The sequence below is a fragment of the Micropterus dolomieu genome, linkage group LG03 (assembly GCF_021292245.1).
Source record: "Micropterus dolomieu isolate WLL.071019.BEF.003 ecotype Adirondacks linkage group LG03, ASM2129224v1, whole genome shotgun sequence".
Taxonomy (NCBI): domain Eukaryota; kingdom Metazoa; phylum Chordata; class Actinopteri; order Centrarchiformes; family Centrarchidae; genus Micropterus; species Micropterus dolomieu.
Window position 1 is genome coordinate 24644823 of NC_060152.1, and position 17314 is coordinate 24662136.

Genomic DNA, 17314 nt, shown 5'->3' on the forward strand with positions numbered 1-17314 from the left:
ATCGATGACCCTGGCAAATGACCCCACTGAGGTTAAATAGCTGAGTTTCCCTACCAGTCAGTCAGAACTGAAGAAGTCCTTTGGATGAGGGACGAAACGTCTTCCAGTATCTTCAACCAAGTCCAGTTGCCCTTGACTTTAACCTTCGTTGGATAACTATGACCTGGATGACTGAGAATCTTCACAGACATCTGAGAAACCAGAAAGAATGCCTTCAACATTTTCTTTGGTGATTACAGACGTGAATCACACTGTTACTTGGTCCATAAACTAAACACATTTTTATTACGGCAGATTAATGGAGATTTTAGTTAACTTCTTCTGTAAAACCTACTTACTTGTAATCCTAGAGCATTTGTGTGACACGACATGTAAACTGTCAAGAAACAAGATTTGGCTCCAATCAAGCATTTTATTTGGTCTCCAGGCTGAAAGGTTTTGATACTAAAAATGAAAAAATCCTAAGTGCTCTCTTGCTAAACATGTCACCAGTTTAAAATACTGTTATTAGCTTAGTCGTAATGTGAGTGCGTGTCATCCAACGTGACATCTGCAAGAAGGTGGATGTTTCAGTCCCTTCATCACAGTCAAGTACTGTAAAAACAAGTGATCAGTTGGTCTCTCCTTTAGAGTTGAGAAGCTCAATCAGCTGGTCTGCCTGCAAGACAACAGAAATGAAATGTAAATCAGATCAACTACACTTTTAAACGATATTGCCTGAAAGATATTAATACTTTATGATAAGGAAAAAAAGCTTTTTCTGAATTTCCATTTTCACATGGTATGTTTTTTTTTTTTTTGCTTTCTGGTCACTCTGGTGGTGCCACAAACCCATTGAGAAGCAATCAATTTATCTTCATAAATACTTAAATGATGTACAATTACATTATACATACAAATAATGAGGAAGGGGCTCACCGTAATGAACCAATAGGAGTTGAGTCTGTAGAAGAGGCGAGACATGAAGCCCATTTGACTGGCAGGTGCCAGGACATGAAGGTGTAGGTGTGTCACAGAACAGAATGGGGGCCAATGAAAACCAAACCTGCAGACAAAGAAAAACAAAAAGGCTTTACTGCACATAGTCTCACTGCTCAACAGGGAGGATGGTAAATTGGTGCCAGTTGCTCAATGGTTACATTAACAGAGCAACACAAATGTTACCAAAGCTAAACAATATGTTACAGTACAGTTAGAATTTCACAAGATTATCTATTAACAGTTTCCTTTAGATTACTTACATTCATAGTGTACACTACATTAAAGTAGATTTTGTGATAATGTTTATCAGCACCTGTCTAACTGTGGAAAGTTTTCTTGTTCTTTAGTCTAGACAGGCATAGTGTTGATCACTATGTAGTAAAACTAAATTAGTAAAATCCAGAATAGAATTTAAAATCATTCTTCTTACCTACAAAGCTCTTAATGGTCAGGCACCATCTTATCTTAAAGAGCTCATAGTACCTTTCTACCCCACCAGAGCACTGCGCTCCCAGAATGCAGGGTTACTTGTGGTTCCTAGAGTCTCCAAAAGTAGACTAGGAGCCAGAGCGTTCAGCTATCAAGCTCCTCTCCTGTGGAACCAGGTTCCAGTTTGGGTTCAGGAGGCAGACACCATCTCCACATTTAAGAGTAGGCTTCCTCTTTGATAAAGCTTATAGTTAGGGCTGGCTCAGGTGAGTCCTTAACCATCCCTTAGTTATGCTGCTATAGGCCTAGACTGCTGGGGGATTTCCTATGATGCACTGAGCTCCTCTCTCCTCTACTTTCTCTCCCTCTGTATGCAACCTCATCCCATTATTGCATGTAACTAACACAAATTCTTCCCTTTCCGATAGTCTTGTGCTTTCTCGTCCCTCTCCTCTCTCCTCCTATCACTTCCTGCAGGTGTTTCTGGCTCTGGAGCTGTAGAGTCTGGATCTGTGGCTGCGGGTCACCTGCTGCCCCCGTGTTCCTGCTCGACACCCTCTGCTACAACAACTATTGTTACTAGTCCTATTGTTATTATTGTTATTATAATCATTAACATTACGATTATTATCATTAACACTACTATACATATCTATACCATTTCTCATTTAGTCATTTAGTCTATAGCAACATCACCTTTACTGTCTGTACCTCTGTGTGTATATTATGTAGTTTTTCCTTGGCTCTGTCGCCTAGTGCTTGCTCTTGGTGGGAATTGTTGGGCTTCTGTAAATAACATCACAGAGTATGGTGTAGTTCTGCTCTTTTATGAAAAGCGCTGTGAGATAACTGTTGATGTGATTTGGCGCTATATAAATAAAATTGAATTGAATCACTATTGTTGACTGTGATTGATTATGATTCACCACAAAATATTCCATCTGTCACTATTGTAAACAGAAAAACTGAACTGGCCCTTGACCCAGGGTTAATGTCAGCAAGTGACAAAAGCTGCTTATCTAAAACATTTTGGGGATGTTCCCTTTGTAGTAATCACACTGTAGCACTCGTATTCATGAGCCACTACTAACGATCAGTGTGAAGAGCCATGAACTACAAGATATTCCACAAATATAGCCCACCTGACATCACTGAGGTCTGTTACATTGTTTTTCTGGAGGATCTCCTTCCCTATCTCGACCATCCGCTTCACTGGGTATGACAACAAAAATGGACGTTCCATTTTAAACACAAGACTATTTACCATTAAAAAGAAAACTTTATATAAATAAAAGAGCAAGTATATTGTATTCATCATATTCATATTTAAGAGATAAGATAGCGTTTCAATCCACAGCATTAGTTAGCAATGCACTGTCAGTGTCAAGCAACAGTAATAAGGCGTGTAGTTTAAAACTTACCCAAGGGCATGTGTTCTTTGCTCAGTGATTTACAGTTCCCAACGTGTTTGTTTGGGACGACCAGGTAATGGTGGGGAGCTCCAGGTTTGATGTCTCTGAAACATGAGATCTCCTCATCCTGCAGCAGGGATGGTTACATACATCAGCAAATACCAATTAATAAATTAGCTTCAGGCCTGGAAAGGGACTCTAGTGTTCACCATTGTCATCAGCGAACTGCAGGCCATTTTCAGCTCTTTATCATGTCTAATACAGCTGTGGTGTGTTTCAGGTGATGTAGCCCCACTGGTTGCCGTGCGCGTGTTGTGAGCAGCAGCTGTCTCCTTCCCCAGATTCGTCACACATTCAAAAACATATTCCTGGCGAGTTTCAAGTCGCATCTTTAATCTACATGATTGGATAAGTGAGCACTACATTATAGCCACATACGCAAAAAAAAAAAGAAAGAAAATAGACTTTTTACAAAATCGCGTCAAGCTGGATTCGAACTCGCACATTGTTTTATACAGTCTATGGCACCTGCCTGCAGGGGGTGAAACAATAACCCCATGTATTAAAAGGTGGAAATATGAGGCACACACAAAAGACCAGCAAATCTATAAAACTATAAATTATAACACGGAATAAAAATGTGCAGTTAACTTGTAGTTACATAGCCTGAACAAAAATGAAACATTAGCTAACGTTACCATCTTTTCCATGTGTTAAAAGGGTACACACAAAAGTAACAGGCTAATGCTAGTTAGCTTGGCACTCAATATTGTTTAATTATTATAATATTCTCACACTGTGAAGAAGGTCCGTGGCAATTTCATTGTTGGCAATCTTGCAGAAAATACATTTCTTGTCATATCCTTCAGCTGGTACGCTGCTTGTTTTAGAAATAGGTTGTGTAACGTTACCCTCCAATCCGGCCATTGTTGTACAATGAACTGTCAAAAGTAAGACCTGCACAGTCGATCCAAGAAGTCATCGAGTGCAAGGGGGACCTGAACGATTGTCGATCTAGATTGTTTTAGGGAAGCTGCCACCAGAGAGCAATGTTTCAACATATTAAACAAACAAACAAAAAAAAATTGAAGCCACTCTTTACAGTCTAACTTACCGACATCTACGTCAAACAGTTAATCACACCTCCAAAACTCACTCAAAACACAAAAACACACACCCACATGTCTCAAAATAAACTTTTTTGACCAAACACTGGCAACAGATCTCAGTCATTGTCAAAAAGAAAATACGAACAACCGGGAGTATTACATAAATGCTGAACTTTGAAGTTTAAATGATTTTTCACATAAATCAGTATTTCATAATAGAATAAGAATAAAATATTTTCACTTTACAGACTTTACTAAAGTATATGAAACAAGAATAAATCAGAAATGCTCATTTTCTTCCATATCTTTTTCTACATCATTGCCGATAGTTTAATTTACTAAAGTTGAAACAAAAAACTAATTTCATAATATTTCAGTGCTCACTACAGCTTATTGTTTACACAGAAACACTGAAGCTTGAGCTACAATGACCACAACCTGTAATTCATGTACCAACCCCCTGAAACAATTCTGCTAGAAGCTCATTTCCTGCTTCACAGTCAGACTGCAGTTCAACCCCACATTTATTTACTACACACAGTTTGCAAAGCATATGGACGTTCTGTGTTTTCAACAGTTTTGGACACAGGCTGTTAGCGTTTGAAAAATGTGCTGCAAATATATTGTTTTGCAGGTGGTGCAGTAGGAATCAGAAAAAAGTGGTCACTGAATGCATTTTGTGTGAAAGCAATAAAAATATATTTTGGTTATATTTTGGTTTGGTCCACATACACTTCTGGTTGCTGACTACTTGAAGAGTTTTGACAATGTGACTTTTGACCAATGCATGATGGCAAAAACTGTATAAACTTATGTTACCTATTGACCAACTGTAATTGTATACAGTATGTACAGTATGTATGTAATAAAATCTTCCAAAACCCTTGTCTAACTTTTCTCCTTCCTTAAACTTGTCTCCCTCTTCTGGCACACTGGTCATATATCTGTAAGTTTCACGCTTCATAAAAACATAAGGTTATATTGTAATTCAAAATTCAGTCACATTGTAATGAGGGTTAATGTCTGTAGAAATGACAGTTTCCTTAGGCGAGAGCAAAAAGGTCCTACATTTGAGCCTAACCTAACTCCAACAGAGACTTTTCAACAAAGACTGCTGATTATGTGGTCCAGGTAAAAGGCGAGATTGAGGACTAATTTGGCAAAGGCAACCTCATAGACATGTGAAAAGCAGAGGCCATAAAGAAGCTGAGGTCTGAATTCAACAGCATTAAGAATGGAAAATACTAGGAATAAGCTAAATAAATGTTTGTTTGGTTTTGATAATGTTTTTTGACAATGTAATGTTTTTGGCCTTTCTGTAGGCTTTTAGCAGTTAGCAGACAGTTAGCATCCTGTTACGTAAAAGGCTCCCCTCCCACCTGCCAGGGCGCCCTCACTACTGAGACATTTGTTGTGGTTTTGTACTTTTTTCCATGGTATTTTGAAGGGCAACCTCAAAACTCCCCAAAGTGTTGCCATGACAAAAAGGAGGTGAGACAACAGGTTTACATGCCAAAGATATGATTTATTATAAAAGTAAAAGAAAGGTCAAATATGCACAACTGATGACTATCAGTTGTGTCAGCAGTTAATGGATGAGTGAAGGGATGACTGTGTCTGTGTGTGCGTGTGTGTTCAAGATAAACCAAAAGATAGACACAGAACAAGTAGTAAGATGCCGGCCTTGGAGGAGAGAGAACAAATCATCTATTCATCATCAACTGCTTATCCTGCATACAGGATTGTGGGGGGCTGGAGCCAATCCCAGCTGACACACCCTGGACAGGTCACCAATCCACAGGAGGGCCACACATAGACAGCCTAACAATTTAGGGTCACCACTCAACATGTCTTTGAGTACCCAGAGAGAACCCACTCAGACATGCAAACTCCACAGAGAAAGACTGGGGTTCAAACCCAGGACCTTCAGGCAACAGTGCTATCCACTAGGCCACCATGCCTTCAGGAGAAGGAAGCAGGAAGGGGAGGGGCCGTAACATGTTGTTGAATTAAACTATTTTATTTCAACAAACCTTCCTCAGAGATTTGTGACACTTGTCTCCATGTCATAAGAAACTTGTGGCACTGGTTCTGATTCTTTAAGTAGAAATATTCGGCAGTCAAACATACATTTAAATTGCTTTAATAATTATTATAATAATTAATGACCAATAATAATTAGTGGTCAAGATAAACCAAAAGAAAGACACAGAACAAACCCGGTAAGACGTCGGCCTTGGAGGAGAGAGAACAAAAGACTGATCATCTATCCATCCATCCATCATCAACCACTTTAATAATAATAATAATAATAAGACCACAATCTATAAACTATTGACTGACACCTAAATTTCTGACAAGAATTGTCACTTCAAACTGAAGGTCTTTCTTAAAGCCCTTGGGCCCATTTGGGTCATTTAGTAACTCATCCCTCCCTGTCTTCATGGGTTTCTTCTGGGCACGCAGGTCCAAAGGTAAAATGAAAACATAAAAATATAAAGCACCAACAATTCTGATTTTGCTTTGTCCCAATATTTCTATTCAGGTTGTTTGGTGCTGAATATAGAGTGCAAGACAGAGTGCAACTTTTCAGCTGTCTGAATTTCAATAGTAAGACTGCAAGCTTGCAGTATTACACATTTTCTATTAACTTCCATATTGTCCATTCTTTTTTTGTGAATTTAAAACAGGAACATGTATTTTGTAGTTGTTCTATTTATCCTAATATATGCTTGTGTGTATGTTCTGTCTGCACATATGCCATATATAAGTACACTAGCACTAACACTAGAGTCCCACAAACATGACGATTCCATTATTTGTAGCATGAAAAAACTGCTTCCTCAAAATGCAATATTGTTAAAAGGGGTTTATTCATAATAAAATATAAACGCTATGCGGTTTCACAAAACAACATTGGCAGTGCCAGCACCACCTGGCAGACTCTGATTACACACACACACATAGAGAAAAGTAAAACAAACAGGACAACGTTTCATTTTCTTTAGCTTTCATGTTTATATTTACTTCAAAATACATTTATATATATAAATAGTAAAAAGTTGTAAAAATATTTCCTTAAAATATTGCCCATTTATGCAAATAGGCAAGCAGGTGTGTCACTTTCAAAAAAACAGACGTGACAGTTTACAGTTGGAAATCCCTTCCTCTGCAAATTGTACACATTGCAGATAATAAATTATTTATAGTGCAACTCTGTACTTTTATTACGGATCGTGAGTGGATAGTTCTTCATCTACAGCTGCAGTTTTCAAAAGGAGAACATTAAAACCAGAACTCGTATCAGAAAACATTCAAAATTACAGTTAGAGTGCAGATAGTCCTTTTGTGGGTCCTATCATGTTACAGTGTTTTTACCATAAGTTTACATAAATTATTTACCTTTTTTTCTTAAAGATTTATATGGCCCTTAATGTGTGTTTCATAAACCTTGGAGCCATGAATGCAAATAGAGCACATGCACATGTACACACACACACAGATACATACCGTAAATTTTACATTTTAAAATTTCACAATCACACACGGTTGTTAGACAGAAGATAAATACAATTCCTTAAATCCTGAATGTGCTTACAGTTGTTATAAACTTTTTAACCAACAGTGGTACTGTGGACTTTGTATTATAATGCTCTCCACAATCCAGGGATGAAGGGTTTAAAGATTCATATGCCAGTTACTTACTGGGCTTAGCATGGGGCTACTGAGGAATAGCCGGTGGTTTAAAGCAGCAGGACCCTGAATCACAGGATTTCATCTAGCCACTTGTCTTTAATAGGCCCAGACCAAACCAGCATAAACACAAAGTCCAGCCCAAGAACAACGAGTACAGGTTTCATCCTGTATGTGGATCTAATCCGAGCCACTTGCACAGACAGTAGCAACTGCTCTATCAGATTTTGAACAGTAGTGGCTTAACCACACATACTTGTTGAAGTCCTTTAACTCCAGACAGGATAGTGGGTTCTACTTTGCTTTTATCTCTTCTTTTCAGATGTTCTCCCTCAGTTCTGCACAGTCCAGACCTCGAGCTCTTGTACAATGAAGTCTTCCTGTGTGGTGAGGGACTTGTTGTGGAAGGTAGGACAGGAAAAGCTTGAACCACGGTACAGGTCAGAATCCAGCCATAGTCCAAATCCGGCCCTACACCAAGAAAAAATTTCAATTTAATGTAAAATCTTTCACATTTGTTAATATTTTATGCTCCCAGTTAACAGGTACTTTAATCCCAGATTTCTCACTGGTGGCAAATAATTATTTTATGGTTCCGCTTTTTATTACTTTATGACACTGACAGATGTAACTGCTGCCCTTTACTTTGGTGAGTATGTCTATATTTTACATGGGAAATCTATAACCATATAACTTACCCTCCTCCACCAATCTGCAGAGATTTCCAGTTGCCGCTCACAAAGTAGGAGTTCTCGCCGCTCCACCTGTATGCCTGGGAAAACGCCAAATGTAAAACATAAGAAACTTGTACTCAAACCCAGTGCATTAAGATTGTCTTTAGTTTTATTTGCTGCTAGACAGGATTTTGTAACCAGACTATAGGTAGCAAAAAATCATTCCACTCTTACCTGGAAGTCATGGTTGAAGCTGTACAGAAAGGTTTCTCCTGTGCCATAGCAGTATTTACTGACTCTGAATGGATCTGAAGAAAAAGCCCCAAACACCTGAAAAGACCAAGACAACAGGTCATTAAAGGAGAACACACAGATATACTGACACTTCTGAGTTTTGAGGAGTAATGGAGGGTTAAGATAGAGATGCAAACCTTTTTGTGCATGTCTTTGATGACCAGCAGCACAGGGCTGTCTAGGTCAGCCATATTCCTGTACAGAGTCTTCAGGCTGCTCCCGTGGATGGCTGTGCTGTAGACCAGTCGCCATGTATAGCCCTGGGTCCTTGCTGGCATGTGAGCAACAAGCTGTTGGAAGAGGAGTTGTTGATCAAAAGGTGTCATACTAAAAGGGTATAAAATTAATCACAATCAAAATTCATCAAGTCAAGATGTTTGTTGATGGCTGTAATCATTGCCAAATTGTCTACTCAGATTATTTTGAAATGTTGCCGGTTAGCATCCTTACTCTCTTAAGGTGGTAGTCATCCAGTAGCTGGCTTTGGTTGTCCAGGACAGGGAGAACATCGTCACCTTCCTCCTGGAACTCAGGCTCGTCTGCCTCAGAGTCCTCCGAGTTACACAAACTCAGGCGGCGCTTGAAGTCCTTCACTGTGATAATCTGTTGGAGGGCACACAATGCAACAACACCTATCATCAAAATGTTCACACTCTCACTTTTCACACGTCCCACTTTCATTTTTCTGAAGTTTTCGACTGCAGGTCTGTGGTCTGCAGTCAAGTGACTCATGTACAGACAGAGTGCAGCAAAATCTAAAGGTTAAACATTGTATTTGCACCATTTTGCAAGTTGCCAGACACAGGTTTAACACAGCATCACAACAAGTGAATTCATAACACATGGCAAGCTGGCTTAGAAAAGAGCCACATTAAGGCAGGATGGATGATAAATAAAGCATTGTTTTTGCCCCCAAAGTATATTTTACATCTCCTGATTATATGCAGCATAGTAGTCCTACCTGAACATACGGCTCCACACTGTCACTGGCAAAATAAAGCACCTTGATATTTTCTGGTAGCAGCTTCATAGCTCCTGATTTCTCTGTCAAGCTCTGCACTCTGCAGTACCACATGTCTGTTGACCAGATCTCTTTTATACCCTCTGGGTTACTGAAACGCCATTGGTTTGAAATTTGAGTGGAACGGCTTCTCATTGGTCAGCCCTGGTAGTGAAATCTTTCTTTCTGAGGAAAAGGAAAGTGATGTTTCTGGGATGCTGGGAGGAAGTTAGAGAAAGGATGTCTATATATGGACATAGTGGGGGTTCCCACAACCTCTCTTAATAACTGCCAAGCACTGTACCTCGGTTACTGTAAAACAAACGTTTGAACTGAAGAGCACTTCCTGTGCTGCCTGCTGTTTAGCTGCAGCTAGTTAAAGAGCCGCAGAGGGCTTTTGTTTCGTCTTAAATTGTGTGCATGCAAATCTTACCTCCCAGTTTTCAGAAGTGGGGTTGACAGGGTTACTGAGGAACTTGTTTATCACAGCCACCTTGTTCTTCTCCACTAACAGAAAGCGGTTCTGATGTTTTTCTCTAATAAGGTAGCGGGGCTTCTTGTTGCCCTTAGTATAGATTTCTGGTGACCACTGCACAAAGAAGGTGTAGAGGTGGTCGACCCTGTAGAGGCAAAAGGACAAAGTACACTTTTTATTTACATATAATCATTGTATCTGATTCCCAAATAGATAGAGCGTTTATCCATGTGGACTTATATGGCTAAAATAAATAGTTCTGAAAAGCAAATAGGCTCTATCATTAAATACCACTATGAAGTTATAATGACATACTTCGACTTTTATTTATTTTATTTATTTGTTTTATTTACTCATTTGGCAGACGCTTTTATCCAAAATGACTTACATTTGAGGAACAACATACAATCATTAACAGAGCATAAAATACAGCACAAGATCTACAACTGACAATACAATAAAAGCAGCAATAAATACTAGTAAGCGCTAACGGCACATATCACATCAATGTGATAAATACCTAGGGAAGAAGTTAGAGTTAACAAAAAGTGCAGTCAATACAAAATAATTGTCGGGGATAAAAGAAGAAGAGCACAGGAAGTGCATGTTAGAGGTTAGGAGTTAGAGGTGTTATAAGAGGAAGTGTTCTCGGAAGAGATGAGTTTTCAAGAGCTTCTTGAAGTTAGAGAGGGACGCCCCTGCTCTGATGGCGTGTGGTAGCTCGTTCCACCATTGTGGCGTCACAGATGAGAATAGCCAGGACTGGGACTGGGGATGGCAGAGCCAAGCGGCGTTTGTTGGAGGAGCGTAGTGGCAGGGGAAGGAACGTAAACTTGTATTATGGAGTTTAGGTAGATGGGTGCAGATCCAGTAGTCACTCTGTATGCAAGCATTAGTGACTTGAATCTGATTCTGGAGGCCACGGGGAGCCAGTGGAGGACACACAGTAATGGAGTGACATGCGTCCTTTTGGGCTGATCTAAAACCAGACACGCTGCTGCGTTCTGAACCATTTGTAGCCATTTGCCTTCCTAGCTTCCTGCTTTGGCATTGCAATAGTCGAGGCGAGAGGTAACTATGGCCTGTACCAGAAGCTGGGTGGCATATTGAGTGAGGTAGGGCCTGATTTTTCTGATGTTGTATAGAGCAAAGCGGCACGACCGAGAGACAGCAGCAATATGGTCTGAAAAGGACAGCTGGTCATCAATCTTAAAACCAAGGTTTCTCACCACCCTGGTTGGAGTGATGGTTGAGGAGCTAATTTGTAGTTTGATGTTATGGTGGATAGATTAATTGGCTGGGATGACCAAGAGTTCAGTCTAAAGGTTTAGTTGAAGGTGGCAAGCCTTCATCCATGCAGATATGTCCGAGAGACAGTCTGTGATCCGCGCCGAGATGGTGAGGTCGTCTGGCGACTTTAGGGATGTTTAACCTCAATCAAGCTTCTCTCTTTCTCTTTTCCTCCATTCAGTCCTCTCTTACTGACACACACAAACACACACACAATCTCCAACTCTGCGGCCTCCAGATCAATCTGCACTGTAACAAACTCTTTCTATAATGAACTGACAAAAATAACTCCCCCTTGCTTCCTTTGCACATATACATTTAGAAGACTGGATTTAAAATGCTTGCATAATTAAATGGTCTTTGCAATTCTAAGCTCACATTTTCTTGAATTTGTTAAAACAAGTAAACCAAAATACTGCCATTTTCAACATCAGGTTAAAACACCATATTCGGGACACAGAGTAACAATGTTCACAACTGTCTTGATCATTGGTTTCACTTACTCTCCGACGCTGTACGCAACTCCCATGGTTGAGTGAAGAGAAAGGCGTTGAAGGTAAACTGTGAGGAGACGCAGAAAGTAGATGGTCTGGAGCCTCAGTGCTAAAGCAGCATGTCAACTCTGAGACCCTTCCACCAGCATTTATACAAGCGGATCAATTGCTGAGATAAGCCCCTTTGAACATTAACCCTCCCTTTCTCCCTTGACAGCTCTGCACGGCCTGCACATATTCACCAAAGCATTTCACAATGGTACCTGAAAGTCATCGTTGGTGATATATTAACTTGACCTGTTTTGGGACCCTGTCCTTAAGTTTGACTGAAGTTCAGACAGTTACTGTGTCAAGGTAGTGGCTTGGTGACTGAATAAAGTGGCTTGACAGAAAGATAACGGCTTTCTGTCTGTCTGTCTGTCTGTCTGTCTGTCTGTTGCACCAGCAACCTGTGTATCTGCCTACCTGTCTACCTGAGTGCACTCACTGTGCATGAAAATGTGTTTTGGAGGAGTAGCTTTGGAGGGAGGCCTGAAAGGAGAGTGTGGGATTTTATTCAGTTGGACACATCTAGCTTGCTAGACTTGTTTCTTCAACACTGCCTTCCAGCTTTAAACTTTTTTTTGAATGAATGAACAGTGCATAAAGGAATGTTTGCGTCTTAAAGACACACAAACACAGCAGTCATTAGATTTGGACGGTTTGGGGATAGGCAACATCAGGAATTTTTGATGATAAATGGTTTTACAGTGGTGTGTTGGCTTGATTAAATGGCAGAGAGCTAGTGTTCATGTTCATGGTGCTTATAAATGTGTCTGTCTGAGTTTACTTGTTTTTGTGTGGTGATTTGAGTGCACCCAGTGACACGGATGGTTAAACTCATCTCAAGATTTGAGGCCTTTATCTCAACAGTCTCCACTCTATCATGATTATCTCACGCTCAAGCCTTCGTATCAAGATTTAATCAATGCAGCAAACCTGGATTGCAGTGTTGACCATTCATAAATGATCAATTCTCAACACCAGCCATTCAGACTTGATCAGTTTCCAGTTTTGGTTATTATCACTCTAAACTAATGCTAATCACAGAGTTGTCTGTTTCTTCTATCTGTAGCCATAAGGATTAGCTGTGTAAACACAAATAAACATACTTCTTCTCACTGGGCAAGATCTTCTGAACAAGCTGAGCTGTTGAAGCAATAATCCTATTTGTGAGAGCGGCTTTGAGGGTGTTATTGCCAAATATCTTAACTTTTATGACTAGAAATTTCTACAGTCATCTCTCTACTTCAGTAGATACTAATTTGCACACACTTTATCAATGATTTTTGATGGGCAAAATCTATATAAAGTTAAGATATATAAAGTAAAAGTACAAGAGCAAGTACAACATCTCAATTTAAAGTTATATTAATTACAATGACAGGAATGTATTTTGCAAAAATGACAAAATGATAGCAGGTCCAGTGCTCAAACAGGTTTGTTCATGTTCAGATATCAGGACAGAAGATTGCAATAGGGACACTCTGGGGTCAACATGCAACAACAGTCATGGTGTTCTTACACAAGAGAAAAGGATGGAGGAGATCAATTTGAGACAGTGTCCAGGCTAACACACAGACAAGATCGATAAACACACAGACAGATGCATATGTGCAGGCATGCATGTGCCCATACTCATGTATGCAACCTGATGCATGTATCAAGTGTCAGCCTTACGTATATGCACACACATACATAGCTTTTATTCAAAGTGATTTACAATTCCGATACATGTCAACGTCTCTGGAGCAACTAGGGGTTAAGTGTCTTGCTCAGGGACACATTGGTGGATGGGTTACAGTGGGGGATTGAACCCGGGTCTCTCACACTAAAGGCATAGTCGTATTCATTGCACCATCTCTCCAGGACAGCAGATGTATCTGATTCAGTTTTTTTTAAAGTGGTTACATTAAACATATCTTCCCTCTCCTTAAAATGTAAGTTAAATAATCAATCTATCCTATTTTGTAGTTTGTCACTATATAGTACAATGTTTGCATCTGTAAATCATGGAGGAAGGTACAACAGCATTTAAGGGCAATTGTAGAATTTTTTAATTTTATTGTTAAGCTAGGGCAGGGAGGTAACTTCCAAGAAAAAACTCCACAAATAAACTTTTCGTTGGAACTTGGAAAAACTTGGATATTCTCACAAATCTATGAGAAAAAAACATAGTTTTCCAGATGTGCTTGTTTTAGGCTATGTATTAAGCAGGGTATGCATCTGACATCAGCCGTCACATACAAGCAAGCATGCTTTCAAGTGGCTTTGTTTCAGTCCCCCACATCTGCGTAACTGTCCGAAAGCTCCGCCTCCTCTCTGAGGTCTGCACTTATATTGTCTTGCACGACTGAGAAAACAACTGGGAAAACTATTTTCCAGTAATTTCCAAGAAGCAATGGCGTTCTTGTAAAATGATGTAATGACGCGTTTATGCAGCACATGCACACGTGCTGAAATTCACTCACCTAGCACGTTTTGGTTGCAGTTGGTTGTTGCGTCACCTCTCCCCCTATTCCTGTAAATCCTTTCTGCCCCATGCCCGCTTCCAACCAGACATGGGAAACCAGCATGCTCCGTTTTGTGGGTATGATACACAAACGCGCGCGCGCGCGCGCACACACACACATACACACACTGGGACACAAACATAGTTATCAGTCGTGCAGGCACACAGGCACACAACAATGACATATTAGGTCTTGTTAAGTAAGCTGAAAGAGTATATTGGCTTTTCACAAATCTATAGCCAGGGTGACTATCACTGGTAGATAAATCCAAAGATGCCTTTGCTTTGTTTGATAGATATTTAACATGACTCTTGGGTCCCTGTGTGCTGTTGCAAGACTATCCTCTTACCTCCAACATTTAACATTAAGTGACATTTTATTTAGATCAATATCAAGGGTATTTACAAGAAAGACACTGACATTGGCAATTTGTATAATACTCAAATAAAATTAGTCCTGCAGTGCAAAGCAATCCATGAAGCTGTTACTTATAACTGTAGAAAATTACACAAGGACCAAATGTTTAAATACTAAAGGCTCACAGTGGAACTTATTTACTTTATCACTGTGGAAACTGTCTTCAGGCCTTTTGCATTAGATCAGTTTAATGCAGAGGTTAGTGGGCCACCTAGAACACACGATCACTCAATACACACAGAAAGCACACAGTTTGTCTAAATCATTAACAATTGCATTTAGCTGGTTGTATACATCTTGTGCTGTAGGAGATAATATTGACTACCTCCCCTCAGCATGGTAAGCAAATGACTGTGATACAACATAACCAACATCAAGCTTCAAAATGACTGCGACTTAAAAGGACTATGTCTTGTAACAATCAGAATATTTGTTATTACTTATTATAGAAAAAGATATTATAATCAACAACCACAATGGATGCGATTAGATTTTTTAAATTATTTTGTGAACCATCATATTTATAAAACTAGGCCTAATCACAGTTTATCATTATCAAGTAGGCCTATCCATCTTTACTTTTAATATTTTGTTTTGGTGAAGCTAAAATGAAGCTTATAAAGGTATAAATGAGGTATTTTATGGTAATATAACCACAAGTTGAAGAATGCTAGGCCATTGATTTTCAACTATCTAAAAGTCAATCAGGGGTTATGGCTGAAACTCACGAAGTGTATGCATGTGCATAGATCCAGGATATGTGTGTGCCTGCGTGTGGGTTACGGGACAGACATGTTCCGATTTGATCTGTTTATGAGTGTGTAAATGCTTGTTCTCCTTATCGCTTTTTCAAAGCTGTCCACACTTCTGTTTCTCCCGTTGAAACTCCCGTAATTCGCTTTTTCATCACAAGTTTTGGCTGTTTGGTGTCTGACGTCACCCAAATTACCAGATCGTTTTTGAAACACAGAATCCACGTATTAATCATAAATAATCTGGTAACGCAGCCTGGCAATACAAATCCCGTTAGAAGGGCCGTGTGCACAGGACGTGCAGAGGACGTGCACCCACCAGCAACCCGCCGCCAACTGCCGACTGCCGGGTCCACAAGCATGCATCGAGAGTCTACGTGTCTCAATGTTAACAAAACATCATCGTCATTTGTCAATCAATTGACAAATCATCAGGCACAGCAGAGTTCACACAAAGGCCTCAGGTGAGAGTAGCCTATATCAGCTTGAGTGTACTGCTCATCAGTATTACATGTGAAATGTATTGTACAACCCTGTACTTAACTAAAATTGATAAAGTCACCTAGCTGTCTTTTTCTTCATGACTGTAGGACATCCAAAATACAGTTAGGAAAAGCCGGTCTAATTAACTCAGGATATTCTTCCTTGTTATTTTTCAGTTATATTATAGGCTACATTGTCCAATTATCACTTTAGTTTTTAATTCCAAGGAGAACTGAAGCTATCCTGGAGTCTAAGGGTTGCTCTAACTTGTTTGGCTCTTGATATCCTAATTGTGTTGATACATGTTATTATTTTATCCATTCCCTTTAGTCTTACCCTGTTAGGTTGTGCAAAGACATTTTCAACTATGCTGCTAGTTGGGATTTACTAGTGCTTAAAACCAGGTTACTGCATTTATTCTTTTGTTCTTTTTTCCTGCATGCTGAGATGCCAAATTTCAGAGCTCACAAAAAGTGGTTGGTCTAAATAAGGCAGTGCTTTTCTACTCTGTGGGTGGGTGTTTTCTGTTGTAGGCTACATGTTAGGACAAGAAAATACACTATCAATACAAAGCGTTGGCATACAGTACATGCTATAAAATCTAAATGACAGGATTGTAAACCCACATGAATTTACATGGCATCACTATTCTTTCTCTGTCTTTATGTCTTATTCTCTTTTCCTTGTCTATCACCCAGTTGCAACCCCTCCCGGGGTAAACTGCTTACCTAGCACTTTGTTCCCAGAGATATTTCAGTATTAATGCCATTTAGTGACACTAAAGGACAGGTATAGGTCTCATGACGGAGTAATAGTTCTGACTCTGCTGTGTCAGTTAGGGTTAATCAGTGATGTTTCTGAGAGAGCAAGGTTTCCATTTACCTACATACAGTACATGATTAGATGAATTGTGGGAAAGAGAGGAAGACCAGAAGTGGTTTTTATATGCTGAAAAAGCCAAAATGGGACTTTCTCTGAAACTGTGGCCTTGTTTCAAGGGAAATCACATACAAAATGAAAGTAAAGTTTAACCAAAGAAATGTGTGTGAAAACACATCCGTTGTTTAAAAAAAAAGTTTCTTTACTTTATAGGTGTGCGATGCATGTTAGCATTTAGCTCAAGCACTGCTAGTACAGCCTCACAGAGTCGCTAACTTTGCCATAGAGTCTTGGTGCTGTAAATGTGTCCCTTACATAGTTTGGTGGCAGTGTGTGGCTTTATTTCAAAAGGCTTTATGTTCAGCAGTGACTGGCTCTTT

The 17314-nt window shown here is 39.6% G+C and overlaps 2 protein-coding genes across 3 annotated transcripts; both read right to left on the reverse strand.

Annotated features, from left to right (window-relative positions):
- Positions 1-398: 398 nt before the first annotated feature.
- On the reverse strand, positions 399-3849 carry hint3 (histidine triad nucleotide binding protein 3). 2 transcript variants are annotated; one of them, XM_046045312.1, is made up of 5 exons: positions 3618-3849; positions 2832-2949; positions 2553-2622; positions 919-1045; positions 399-658 (listed from the first exon to the last, which is right to left on the reverse strand). In XM_046045312.1, the coding sequence occupies exons 1-5, from the start codon at positions 3747-3749 to the stop codon at positions 611-613; spliced, it is 495 nt and encodes a 164-aa protein (XP_045901268.1). In that variant the 5' UTR covers positions 3750-3849; the 3' UTR covers positions 399-610. The 2 variants fall into 2 exon arrangements, with proteins under 2 accessions (XP_045901268.1, XP_045901267.1); XM_046045311.1 differs by lacking the exon at positions 3618-3849 and adding an exon at positions 3032-3228.
- Positions 3850-6785: 2936 nt separating this feature from the next.
- LOC123968606 (nuclear receptor coactivator 7) lies at positions 6786-9639 on the reverse strand. Its single transcript, XM_046045471.1, has 6 exons — positions 9554-9639; positions 9043-9195; positions 8730-8882; positions 8533-8628; positions 8323-8396; positions 6786-8095 (listed from the first exon to the last, which is right to left on the reverse strand). The coding sequence occupies exons 1-6, from the start codon at positions 9620-9622 to the stop codon at positions 7957-7959; spliced, it is 684 nt and encodes a 227-aa protein (XP_045901427.1). The 5' UTR covers positions 9623-9639; the 3' UTR covers positions 6786-7956.
- Between the last annotated feature and the right edge of the window lie 7675 nt (positions 9640-17314).